General features: G+C 36.8%; 2 protein-coding genes across 4 annotated transcripts in view; one reads left to right on the top strand and one right to left on the bottom strand.

Moving 5' to 3' along the window:
• LOC125277195 (cullin-9) overlaps nt 1-5,596 on the bottom strand; it is a 62,176-nt gene extending 56,580 nt beyond the window's left edge. For all 3 annotated transcript variants that reach the window (XM_048205521.1, XM_048205522.1, XM_048205523.1), the window contains exons 1-2: nt 5,439-5,596; nt 2,897-3,559 (exon numbers count right to left, since the gene is read on the bottom strand). In XM_048205521.1, the coding sequence (XP_048061478.1) occupies nt 2,897-3,554 (658 nt within the window). In that variant the 5' untranslated portion in view covers nt 3,555-3,559; nt 5,439-5,596. The remainder of the gene's footprint in view (nt 1-2,896; nt 3,560-5,438) is intronic.
• A 5,062-nt stretch (nt 5,597-10,658) lies between these two features.
• Nucleotides 10,659-13,080, top strand: part of LOC125277194 (synapse differentiation-inducing gene protein 1) — a 45,256-nt gene continuing 42,834 nt past the window's right edge. The window contains exon 1 of the mRNA XM_048205520.1: nt 10,659-11,008. The gene's annotated coding sequence lies outside the window, so the exon portion shown is untranslated. The remainder of the gene's footprint in view (nt 11,009-13,080) is intronic.

Raw genomic sequence — 13,080 nt, 5'->3', positions numbered from 1 at the left:
AGAGGGACCTTTTTCTACAAATATAAATATTAAACATATACAAATCTAGCTAATATCTCATGTATATTGTGTTACTAATCACGTTTACAGGGTGAACCCAACTTAACATGAGCCACATGCCTGTGGCCTCCTCCTCATATGCCTCACCCTAATCAGAGGAACTAGAGATGAATAAGTATATCCTGTGAATAAGAGTGAAAAGAATGAGGAGGAGGAAGAACTGGAAAGCCCCCCTTCGTAAGGAGTCCATTACCACATTTCCCGTTTCCAAAAAGAAAAAAAAAAGAAAAGAAAAAAAGTAAAAGTAACAGACTTTGCCTCTCCAAGTCAATCGAACCCATGCTAAAAAAATACAGTTTTATCTCATCTACTCCAATTGGATCCTTTTAGACACTGCAAACAGCCAATGCTGAGAGCGCTGAGACAGCCACTGTTTCTGCTCGTCACTGATGACTCACAATACCCAATATCTCATAGCACACTGACGGGAAGCTGTGGCTTCAAACTTGTGCTGTAATCTAGAGTGAGTCTTTACTTAAGGGTTCACATTAGGCTTTGCGCTCCATTCACCACAATCCATATGCACATGACTGTGGGAGAACAGCATGCGTGTAAAACTTTCAAACTTGTAGAGCGAAATGACTTGACAAATAAAGGATCTAAAAGACAGATTGTCCTCTTGGCTTATAATCAAACATGGAGGACACTCCTTGTTTTAGCAGTTTTGCATCAATACAAGGAAAAAAAAAAGGAATACAAGTCAAATGATTTACATTAAAGAAAGTACATTTAACACTCTGAACATACTTACAATTTTACTCCGTTATAATATTTTTATGCTTATATGATTTATTTAAACCAAGGAGCAAGACAAAACATATCCTGTTTTTGTCATATTCATTAATCAAAAATATTTTTATATGCTTATAATTTTACATGCTTAATATCCGGTGTTACTACAAGAATAAGAGGAATTACATAGCCATATTATTTACAACATTAACAAATAAATAATAAATATTCAGTTTCATAAGCTTAAGCACTTTTTGTTTTTAGTTTGTTTCAAAATGTTTATGTATAATATTATTTATAGACGTGATTACAGAAATCTATTTCCACTGTATATATAATCCACATTTAGCATTGGAGGAAGGCGACATGCACATAAACTTCAATGGAAACAAATTTGCTGAATGAATTCAACTAGGCAAGGAAGAGCTGCTTTTTCGCAAACAGCTGTCTTTGTTTGGAATAGACTTTGCTTCAAGTCAATATTGAACAAATGCAAACTGGCTTAGTTTTTACATCCTGTTAAATAATTGTAAAGAAATACTTAAAGGTTGTTACTGATGAAATTCAATGGTTGTAATGCAATGATGCAAATAATGCAATATTAGACAAAATATTAAGAGAACGTTATTCCTAATTACTAGACTATTTAAAATAAAACTTTACATTAAAACTTTTTAGTTTTTGTACAATAATAAGTATTACCAGTAGTTCAAGGAAATTATTTTCATTCAAGGGAAATACCCTAGGAAGTGAGAGTTTTACTTTAAACCTCTGGAAACAGCAACTACAATATGGTTCCTCAGATGCAGCATGAGATCACAACCAACAGACATGAGATCGCTTAGAGATTGCCAAAAGTAATGATGATGCACTAGGTTCTACAGAATGTAGCATCACGTCAGCACCTGATTTGGTAGCGCTGGGGGGTATAAATCATAAGTTAATTTAATCATATTACTATAGTTTTGCATTAGTAAGTGCAGTTACTAATAATATTACATGTTTACTTATTGGAAATTTGACAGTAAAGCACTGAGCTTGAATTGAGATGCAGATCATTTTTATTTTATCTAAAATTATTTAAAAACTTATTAACAACAGTAACATGCAAAAACCTATTTTTATAGGGAAAAAATATTCTACTCATATTAAATGTACCATACTGAACTGACCGACAGGTTCAGTGATTATAAAAGGAGCGCTCTTTACTTGCTTGCTGTGTAATTCAGTCAATTTGAAGAAAAGCTTTTGTTTTTCATGAAACTTTATGACTTTTCTAACTTTTCCATATATTATGGAGTGGAAATGGCTAATAAGCCAATGAGTGCTCCTCTGCTGCCATGTACTGGTTATAGTGGTAATTTCATGTCTTCGTTTGCCACGAAGCATTAGTTTTCCATCATCTTTTAACCTTTAGTTTTACAAATCACATTAAAAATAACATTAAATAAAGCTTTGAAGTGTTGGAAAAAGTGTGAAGCACTTTAAAAAGTCCTTGAATTTCACTCTCAAAAGTTTACATGAACCATGAAATGAATGATGTTAAAACATTCAACTATTTCTGCGATCATGGTTAAAGCTAGCATTACTATATTAAATTCATGGTGAATGTTGGTGATTTTTTTGTGGACTGGAGAGCCTTAACTTGTTCAATCATGGCTCAATATTTCTTTTGGTTTCCACGTCAGCGCTGTTTGATCTGATACCTGTAGTTTATTACAGAGAATACCTCGCAGAATTTGAATGCTTTCCACTAGATCTCACTACCATGTTAATTCTGTGGCAAATTCAAATGCTTCGATTGAGTTTGGTACGTGAGAGCCTGTTCTGAGCTCGCGCTGCGTTGCGCTGTTCATTACTGTCCGTGCTGCACAGCTCAAACGAGTAACGCGGTTTTGTTCCGCTTTCGTTTCATTTGCTGTTTGATGTTTCTTATATGCATTATGTGCAACAGAAATGGTAGCTCTCAGCAGTTGGGCAACGTGGTGGTCGTAACAGTGTGACCTCTAACAAAATTTAGTCATACCCGCAGGAAAAAAGGTCGCAGTCTGGAGCCCTGCGATGAGTTAAACACAGAAACCAGACTGCAGAATGCAGGACTTACCCGCATCGTGAGAAGCTAAGGCTCGCAACATCTTGCCGGCACTGCGTCTGGTCTGTCGCTCCTTGTTGCAGAGCAGTTCCATGAGCAGGTCGAGAGCACCGGTCTCCTTGAAGACTCCTACAAGAGAGCCGATACTGGCATAGGCGCTCAGCACGTGGATAGTGTGCGTGATGCTTATACCGAAGTCGCTGTTCTTGGCCATTTGCTTCCGGGCACGGCGGACAAGATTCTTCACGTCATCTTTCATGTCCAACAGTTCTCCCTCATCAAAGGTGACGTCTGGGGGGAACTGGCCACTGGGCCGCTCCTCTTCCTCCAGCAGAGGCCTCTGGGAGTCAGCCTTGCGCTTGCCAAGCAGAGTGGGGCAGTTGGCGTACACATCTTCTGTGGACATCCACATGAGGATGCTCTCAGTCTTGCTTTCTCCTGAAGTGGAACCGCTAGAGCCACCGCCACCGGAACTACTTCCGCCACCGCCGCTCGCCTCATTGCTGCAGCCTGAACTGCTGCTATCATCTACAGCCAGCAGGCTCCAGCGAATCAGATACTCCGTCTGGCCGTCGTGAGTCCTCCTCTGACGGATAAGCTCCTCTGGGTATGCCTGCAGCTTCGGGCCCAGCTGAACCAGAAGGTTGCCATTGCGGCGCTCACCCACCATGGTAGCTGAGAATAAAAGTTAAAAGAGTGATTTAATATCTATATATATTTATTATGATGCCATGCACAAACTAAATGAAGAAGAGCACTTAATAAATAAAATCACTGTATATATTGCATAGACATCCAAATATTCTGTCATTATTACTCACCCTCATGTTGTTACAAACCAATGAGATTTTTGTTCATCTTTGAACAACAAACAAAGATATTTTTAGCTAAATCTAAGAGATTTCTGTCCCTCTAATGAAAGTACATTTAACCAGAACTTTGATGCTTCAAAAATTTGAAAATAGTTTGTAAAAAATAGACAGAATGATTTAATATTATAAAACAGATCTATTTTAAGCTTTTATCCAAATATAAACATTGATAGAGCGCATCAATGGCAAACAGAAGGTCAACCGTAACAAGTGTGATCTCTACTGCTTTATGAAGTTTTTGAAATTTTAGTGGAATTGACTTTGAATGAGGAAAAGAAATCTCACAGGTTTCATTAAAATACCTCCATTTCTTTTTTTAAATGATGACAGAATTATAATTTCTGGATGAACTAACCCTTTAAGACCTGAAAAGTTCGACAAAAGCATTAAAGGGTTAGTTCACCCCAAAATTAAATTTCTGCCATTAATTACTCACCCTCATGTTGTTCCTAACCTGTAAGACTTTCGTTCCTCTTCGAAACACAAATTAAGATGTTTTTAATGAAAATGGAGAGATTTCTGTCCCTCCATTGACAGCTACGCAAATGACACTTTGACGCTTCAAAAAGTTCATAAAGAGATCGTAAAACTAATCCATATGAATTGAGCGGCTTAGACCGCTTTATATTAGTTTTATGATCTCTTTATGAACTTTTTGAAGCGTCAAAGTGTCAGTTTTGTAGCTGTCAATGGAGGGACAGAAACCTCTCAGATTTCATTAAAAAGATCTTCATTTGTGATCTGAAGATGAACGAAGGTCTTACAGGTTTGGAACAACATGAGGGTGAGTAATTAATGACAGAATTTTCATTTTTGGATGAACTAACACTAAATTTTCAAGACAGGATTAAAGTGTTGGGATGTTTCTGTAATACATTCATGATCAAGTGTCATTAAATTAACATTTTACTCACTCACCCTCATACTGATCCAAACTCACAAGACTTTCATTCATCTTCACATGAGGGTGAATAAATTATGACAGAATTTTCATTTTTGGGTGAACTAACCCTTTAAGACCTGAAAATTCAAGCTACATAGGACAGAACTAAAGGGTTGGGATGTTTCTGAAATACGTCCTCATTATACAACATTTCCAAAACCGAAAGTGTTATATTAAAGGGATATTTCACCCTAAAATTTGCTAACGTTAACCCAGCATCGACCGTTATTGTCGCAAACAAAGTTCAAAGTTGTATTTACACAGTTTACATGTCACATGTCCAGCTGCTGTCAGTGCGCTAGCGACGGTGCTAAACAGCGGCATCCGGGCCTGACGTGGGGGTTTGACTCGCGCTCCCAGGAGGTTTCACCAACACCAGCCTACTTGGCCTGCTCTGTACTCACCTAAAGTAGTTTAAACCCTTCAAGCCGCCCTGCTTTTTCTCCTGTAATGCGGTAAAAGCCACGAGCTGAGCTAAACAAGTGCGCATTAGCGCTAACATCAACACTGCGAGCAGGCAACGTAACGCGACACGTCAAACCGAAACGCGTACAGACAACAAAGCTATATAATGTACAAGAAGCGAGAATCAGCTCCGTGCGTTATAATTAGAGCGTTCTAGTTAGTTGCGCCGCGTCGCTAGCAGGATACATATGGTGCAACTAGCTGTCAATGCGGCCTCTGTGTTAAAAAGACATAAAAAGACCTCACTCAGCTCCAAAACTCCGCTTTGACTCACCTCCGGTGTTGCAGGGCCTCCCCTCCTTCTCGACTTTCCCCCTGGGTGGATGGAGTTTTCTTCTCCGTGGTAGCGTATCGTTGCCCAGCCTGAAGTCGTTTTTGCTGCCTGTTGTACAGTTAAGTGTAGTCTAGCGCTACTTCCTGTGGAACAGGTACGAATTCTGCTCGCGTATGCGCCAACGTCTGGGTGCAGAAACGCATTACTGCCATCTGCTGGCGTGGAGGAGCTACAGTTGTCGCCGCCTACTTACTATTCCTTATAGTGTGTGTAAATAATTTTATCAGTGTTTTATTATGCTCAAACATTTCACAACATCATATTTCGATGGATTTTATGCTTTTTGAAGGTCATTGTAGGTCAGCTTGTACTGCACACATGTTGATGGCACATGAAAAAAAAATATTCCACATCATTTTTTGGTTTATTTGGGAACATTTTATGATTAAAAAAAAAAAAAAAAATTTGCCCCCACCCTCCCCCAACCCCCAAATATTGTACAGAATCATAGAGAAAATTATCATCAAAATCAATTAAAAAAAAAAAAAAAAAATCTAAAAATCATTAAGTAAAAAGGGAAAAAACACTTGAAAGACATTGATATGTTGAATTTGATACATGCATAGGTCTGTATCATGTAGTGTGCTATGCCATATAATGTACTTCATGTAATAAGATTTCACTCTGTACGAAACTTCAAAAAGCAGTTCTTCTCTGCTGTGAAATAGTGGTGCATGTTACAATTTTTGCACATCACTTTGGGTGTTCCTGCACACCCAGGAACCCTGCATCTTCCCTTCTTACATTATGGCCAATGCGATATTGTCCAAAACATCCTCGAAAAGTACCCCTTTTTGCACAACGTTGCCCTGAGGCAACAAAAAGAGAAACTGAATTTCTGAACATGCAAAATAAAAAAAACTTCATAAAACCTGACAAAAGGCTTCTCTACACCTTCATACACACACATATTTTTTTTATGTACAGTTCATGTCATTTTAAATAAGATTACTAAAGCAAATAATATTGCCTTCTTCTCACACCATGTGCTCCTGTGACCATGTGTCAGAACAGGATGTCCCACCTTTAAATGGTGCTTGATAGTGAGTCCCACACCTTACTGAACTGTTCTTTGGTACTTTCTCAACCTTTCTAATTGGTTGTAATCATTTAAAGAAAAATGTACAAAACATAGGACTTAAGAAAACTTTCCGTTGCCTGAAGGCAATGCTGTGCTGTAGAGGGTTAAGTCAGCATGAAATCAAAATAGACATTTTTTGTGAAATACTGCAGTATTTATTATGAATGATTTATTCCGTGTCAAATTTAATTCATGTGACACCATAATCTTTAATCAAAATAACTTTCCCTCCCTCTTGTAGCGACTTCTGTTCTCTGATGACGTGTTTGCTGCCACGAGGGCGGGACCACCTGTCACTCACATGAGGTCCATGATCCAATCAGTTTCCGAATTATTAAAATCAAGCCCCGCCCTACATTTATTCTTGTTTGAGAAGCGTTTCACACTGATAATGATCAAAATCGAGCAAATCACCTTTAACTTGGCACGTCATATAACGATTGTATCAATTCATTACACCAGTAGGTGGCGACAAGTGACTGTTAAAAATGTATTTGTCATTGAATCATTCATTCAAGAAATTCGTTAAAAAACGCTGATTCATCCAGTAATGAAATAAGTGAAATATTTAAGAGTGAGTCATTGAATCATTAATTGAAACCGATTTTTTTTAAAAATAATTAATTCAATTAATTAAATATTTTTTAAATAGACTGCCGCAATTTACAATTTGTCAGAAGAAATTCTAGTACATTACTTTTCTTTTCTTTTTTTTTGGGGGGTTAGTTAATTCCGTATTGTGTGAGAATCGTGATCTATATTTTAAACAAATCATGATTCTCAATTTATCCACAATCGTGCATCTGCATGGTGATTTAATTGCATTTAATAAATTAAAATTTCAATAAAACATTTGCTCTAGGTTTGTAAAAGGTGTTTTATGTGTGTTTGGCCTTGGTTTTTATTGCATTTACATGGTTTTGGGGTAAGGGTTGTTACATTCCAGACACACGCTGCGAATGGTAGACTAATAACAGACTAAAGCTGGCTGACCAATCAGAGCAGACTGCACAGCAAAACCCCCAGAGTTAAATCAACTCTGCTCAGATTACATATGGTCCCTCTATATATACTGTTAAAGTAACACTGAAGCAGAGTTAAAGTTAATGAGATAATTAAGTTATGATTGAGCATTAGTGATGAACACCTGCTGTTAACAAGCAGAATCACTGAAGAGAAACACAGTAACTACAAATGACTTCCAGCCACAGCCTTAGATGAAATCAACTGAAGATAAAAGACATTAAATCTCTCAAGATCTGATTAAACAACTCCACAAACAACATATTATCTTTAACTCTGCTTCAGTGTTATTTTAACTCTATGTAAAGAGGGACCATATGTTCTCTGATCAGAGTTGATTTAACTCTGGGGATTTTGCTATGTGGGCTTGTCGGAAGGCGTGTTTTATAGAAATCGAAACAGAGTGGGTTCAGACCGAGGGTGAAAACAGGTGCTGCAGCATTGTAAAATTATTATTATTATTATTGAACATTAAATCATGTAAACCTATTCTAGTAGACCCCCTAAACAAAATTAGGAACTTGTAAATGAGCATAATAGGGGCCCTTTATTGCTGAGACATTACTTTTTGTAAATATTAAAAATTTGTATCTGTACCTTTATTACAAATAATACAGTAGGCCTACCTACTGTAAATATTAGCCTGGTGTTTGTATAAAAATATATAGAAACGCTTTTTAAATTGTCAAAATTGTGTAGGGGGGAAATTATGTAATTTTTATTTTGACTCATTCTGGACCGATTACACAGTTGCATCTACATACCAGATTGTCTTGAAATTTTTAAACACTAGATGGCACTGTTGCAATTGTCAGCTTGTGAAAAAAGTCAGCAAAAACAACTCCTAACCTGCAGTGGTCCATTTTACAGCAGATCAGTTTAGTTTTATGAACTGTGATGCAAGAATCAAATCTTATCTTGCTTAATATTATGCTGCTAAAATTAATGCTATACAGTTCAGAGCATCAGCTTGTCAAATTTAGTAGGGCTTTAAACAAATTTGCAAATCTATTTTCTTCAGGGGATCTATATTCCAACTTTATGTTGAATCAACTGTTCAGTGTTTTCCTTCAACATTATTTTCATTAGTTGTGTTTGATAATACGTGAGACTATTACTATTGCCCAAATAAGGATCTGGAATAAGATTGAGCGACTAACACTAAGCCACAGCATCCAGCATCAGTGCAGTGATTTTTACACAAGCAATTATCACTCACTTCAGAAAAAAATATGTTTCTATTGCTAATACAGACTGGTTCTGTTTTACAGATTCTATTTAATTTGTCAATTAAAGCAGTTACCTATTTTATATTTATAAAATAGACTAACCTATGCAAAGAACCTATATGACCTTATAGGCCATTTATGCTTTATAAATAAAAATGCATTTTTCAAAGACCTATGAGGAGAAATTACATCCTTCAGCACTATAGAAAACCAGCATGTGAAATCAGTAAATAATGTATCTTTCATTCTCGATCACTAAAAAATAAAACACTAAAACTATAGTAGGCCTAAGTTTTTGAAACACATGCCAAATATGCAATCCATTGATGTAGAAAGCATTAAACAATTTCTTTGCATTTGTCTCAGCCTTTTTGGATTGAGGCACACAGATGGATAAAACAAATAACTGGACTATAAAGATAAATCTTTTGTTATAAATAGATTTTTTAAAACATCACTCCAACTCCATATATTATATTAACCCTATATTTTATATAACATCATGCCTATAACCTTTTATTTTTATTTCTGTTATTTATTTGTTTGTCTATATGAACATGTTATAATTTGATCTCAGTGTGTAATGGAATTTGTTTTAAAGAGTTAGTTTACCCAAAAATGTAATTTCTGTCATTAATTACTCACCCTCATGGTGTCCCATAAGACCTTCGTTCATCTTCGGAACACATTTATTATCAATACCAGATAAGTAGCTTGTGAGTCGGTTATCGATATATTGATACTCTAGTATCGATGTGCTCATCCCTAATGTACTGTAATAACAGCTATGGTGGGAGTTTACCATTTTTGCTTAAAGGCACAATATGTAATTTTTTGCCACTAGAGGTCGCTTATTCAAAACAAAGGCGTAGCTTGATGACGTCTTGATTTTGCGGAATCACGGGATGTGTTATCTTCACGTCTACGGATGAGGTTATTAACTTTACTGTGGTATGAAGCAGAGCAGGACCGAGTGATCTACGAGCAACAAAGAAGGTCGCTGGAGCGTTTGCTACTGAGAGACGAGCATGACAAACATCTTGAGAGCAGCGGAGCTTTTATTATGCCACAGTCGCCGTTTCTGCTTCTTCCTGTCAAGCATATGTGGGGTAAAGCAGTGCTGTTTTATCATATTAGATACATTTGAGTGTGTTGAAAGTTGTTATAACGTTAATCTGTGTGTTCACTTAAAGGTGTTACAGAGGATGTTTTGTTTTATACATTTTTGCAATATTACTTGAAACTGTCTTTACTAACTGATGAAAGACTATTTATTAGGTGCACTGAAAGGAATAATATTAATATACATCATCTGTGCACGAGATAGGGACTTAAAAACATCAGCCAATCGCGTAAACGATTGGCCCTCTGGCTTGTCAATCACTGCCATTGTGAGAGACGTGCGCGGATTGGCCCTCTGGCTTGCGCGCTGCGCTGTGCGCTCTAGTAACTTTCCACACTCCGCATGCAATGTTTTTGTCAGGAGACAGGAGTAACAACTGCAGATTATGAGTCACCTGCGGCGAGTCCGACATAATGAATCCACGGCTTTAGGTCGCGCACACACTTAACGATTGTAAGGCCGATTATGAATGTAAATTGATACTTATGACTGATCGCGCTGAAACGCGTCCAGTCAGAGCCAGTTGCGTTCAGTCTGCGATTACAGTCGGTGTTCAAATTCCTTGTGAAAGTACATAAATCTGCTTCAGGAGCAGGAAACAATCGCTGTATGTTGAGCTCAGTCAGAATGTTTTAGCTAGTCGTTAACTGTGTGCCCGGCTTAATAACACAGCGAATGCCGGTAGTAAACAAACACTGAAGGAGGGGGGTTGTTCTTCCGCATGCGCTCATTTCAAAAACTCAGTCGACGAAAACATCCTCTGTATCACCTTTAATACACACTGCAGTAACCTAAATTGTTATTAGGCATGGTAAAACATGGTAGCTACTCACTGTAAATCAAGAAAACAGGATTTAAACAATAAGACTTAGGGTATGGGGACAACGCCCCCTTGGGGTAAAACGCTTTTTTTCCTGTTACTGTTTTTCCCAAAATAACCACTAGATTGAGTCAAGATACATTTTTGTTGTTGCTATGGACTCCGTTGACGAGTGATGTAAAAGTATTTACTGTGAAGCTTTCACTGGCAACATGAAAGAAAACAGATTTCACGGTAAGTGATCCCATTTTCAGCAGTAAGAAAACAAGTGATGTTTTGTAGAACATCACAGTTATATATAATATGATAACAGTAAGGCCTGTAGTTAGGAAGTACATGTAATTTAAGGAAATATTTATATTTTTATATATCATAATTACTGTAGCCTAGTTACTCTGTTCTAAACATCAAATCCTTTGTTTTCCATCAAATGTAATCTAACTAGGTGGTTGAATAAAAATATTTGGACTTTATATTTAAATATTACCTCAAGTTAGCATCAGCTAGCTAATTAGCTAGCATCAGCTAACAATACTTTTCAAATAGACTATAATAATTTTGTAATTCATAATTATTGGTTATGGTTTAGACTTCATTACTAATTTAGTTTATTTAGTTGTGTTGGTTATAATAGTAGTAGATTTTGCTGTAAATGTGGGGTAAAACGACCCCTTGATACACATTTATTTTTTGCTAAAACATAACATGAAAACTCTGGACATTTTTCATGGACATTTTATAAATTATGTAATTGTCACTAAATCTATGATAACTATTCTGGACACATTTTTGTTCAATAGAAATAATTTACAAAGTCCTTAAGGGGGCGTTTTCCCCCACTTTACCCTACTGTGTTGAGATAAATAACATGATTAGTTTTCTGTCGATGAATGCATCCATCCAAACAGTTGCTCACCTGTCTAATAAAACACACAATATATTAAAGCGTCTTTGGTACAATATGTAATATTTTTGCAGTAAAATATCCAAAAACCACTAGGCCAGTGTTATATATTTTGTTCACTTGAGTACTTACAATATCCCAAATGTTTGCAACTATTTGTAAATCGTGAGAAAATTGCAATTTTAACCAAGGCTCCGGGACGTGTGAGGAGTCGCCTGTCAGTTGCGTCATACCCGCGTTACCCTCGGTTTCCGGTTTTATTTTGTAGAAATCATGGAAACATCAAAGACGCTTTAAAATATTACACATTTTAATTGACAAGGGAACAACTGTTTTGACATATTTATAGACAGAAAACGAATTATTGTTATGTAGCTCAACACGTTTAGTCTTATTGTTTAAATCTAATTTTCTTGATTTTTTGCGAGTACCATGCTTTACCATGCCTCAGAGAAAAACACTATTTTGTCAAGTAGCTAACATAGCATAATCAGATGCAGCTTTATTTTTAGTAACATTAATACAGAATTTTCTCCATCATACAGTACGTTTTAAAATTAATTGCATGCCATTTATCAATACAAGCCATCCAGCATTTAATATGATATTCTAAAATCGATCTCCTGCAGTGTGTAACAGTTTCTCACAGCAGCCACCAAGCGAACGCTCAGAGTAACGTTATAACATAATTTTCAACACACTCAGATGTATCTAATATGATAAACAGAGCTGTGTTACTTCATACTCATGACTGGAGAAGCGGCGCCGGCGACTGTGTCATAATAAAAGTTCTGCTGCTCGTGAGGTGTGTGTTGCGCAATCGCTCCAGTGGCCTCGTTCAGCTCCCACAACACTCGCTCCTGCTCTGCTTCATACTACAGTAACGTTAATAATCACATTCATGAACATGAGTTCTTCCTAACTCCAATCCCTATTCTTTTGCACCGTCCGTTGAGATGGAGACCACATGTCCCAAGATTCCGCTCTAAAACTTAGCGTCATCAAGCTACACCTTTGTTTTGAATAGGCTTCTAGCGACCTCTAGCGGTTAAAATTATTACATATTGTACCTTTAAAGGGATAGTTCACCCAAAAATGAAAATTTTATGTTTATCTGCTTACCCCCAGGGCATCCAAGATGTAGGTGACTTTGTTTCTTCAGTAGAACACAAATTATGATTTTTAACTGCAACCGTTGCCGTCTGTCAGACAAATAATAGCAGTCGATGGGAACTTCATCTATAAGACCAAATAAAACTTGCTTAGACAAATCCAAATTAAACCCTGTGGCTCGTGAAGACACATTGATGTCCTAAGACACAAAACGATCGGTTTGTGTGAGAAACCGAACAGTATTTATATCATTTTTTACCTCTAATACACTACAATGTCCAACTCCGTT

The sequence above is a fragment of the Megalobrama amblycephala genome, linkage group LG10, assembly GCF_018812025.1.
Source record: "Megalobrama amblycephala isolate DHTTF-2021 linkage group LG10, ASM1881202v1, whole genome shotgun sequence".
Classification (NCBI taxonomy): Eukaryota; Metazoa; Chordata; class Actinopteri; order Cypriniformes; family Xenocyprididae; genus Megalobrama; species Megalobrama amblycephala.
This window is presented reverse-complemented; position numbering and strand designations above follow the sequence as displayed.